Source organism: Nanorana parkeri, unplaced genomic scaffold (assembly GCF_000935625.1).
Source record: "Nanorana parkeri isolate BGI_ZX_2015 unplaced genomic scaffold, ASM93562v1 scaffold1291, whole genome shotgun sequence".
Taxonomy (NCBI): Eukaryota; Metazoa; Chordata; class Amphibia; order Anura; family Dicroglossidae; genus Nanorana; species Nanorana parkeri.
The window spans coordinates 426,244-426,733 of record NW_017307559.1 but is presented as its reverse complement, the minus strand read 5'-3'; the positions used below and the strand labels follow the sequence as shown (position 1 = coordinate 426,733).

Below are 490 nucleotides of genomic sequence, written 5' to 3'. Positions count from 1 at the left end.
GCAGCACAGCTCTACAATACACGCAATAAATCATTACAATAAATGAACCATATGCCTCTGCAAACCCAGATATTACCTTGTATAAAATAGCAGTGACATCATCACTGTGCTGCACATAGCCTGTGCAGAGATCAGAGCTGTGGGAGGGGCCCATTAGGCTCCACCCACTACAGGAGGGGGCACAAATAAGGCCAGTCACTCTGCACAAGGACAGAGAGCAGCAGAGGGCGGTCTTTATTACGGGAGGGGGCGGAGACAAGACCATGGGTCAGGATGTTCCGCAGTTCCAGGAGGCGCCGGTCCCAGGTAAGGCGATCAGTCCCCGCGCTGGTCTCTCGCGTTCCGTACGCCAATCGCCTCTCGCTCGCTGCTCGCGTTTCTCTTTGTCTCCGGAGCTGCGGCGCTCTGGTCTCCCCCATCCCGGGACATCAGCGGGAGCTCTCCATCCTTATCTGGACTCTTATTATTATTATTAAGAGACGCGGAAATT

General features: G+C 54.1%; 1 protein-coding gene across 1 annotated transcript in view; it reads left to right on the top strand.

Moving 5' to 3' along the window:
- The first annotated feature begins 267 nt into the window (after window positions 1-267).
- Window positions 268-490, top strand: part of PRICKLE3 (prickle planar cell polarity protein 3) — a 17,727-nt gene continuing 17,504 nt past the window's right edge. Inside the window, exon 1 of the mRNA XM_018569146.1 lies at window positions 268-306. Within this exon, the coding sequence (XP_018424648.1) occupies window positions 274-306 (33 nt within the window). The 5' untranslated portion in view covers window positions 268-273. The remainder of the gene's footprint in view (window positions 307-490) is intronic.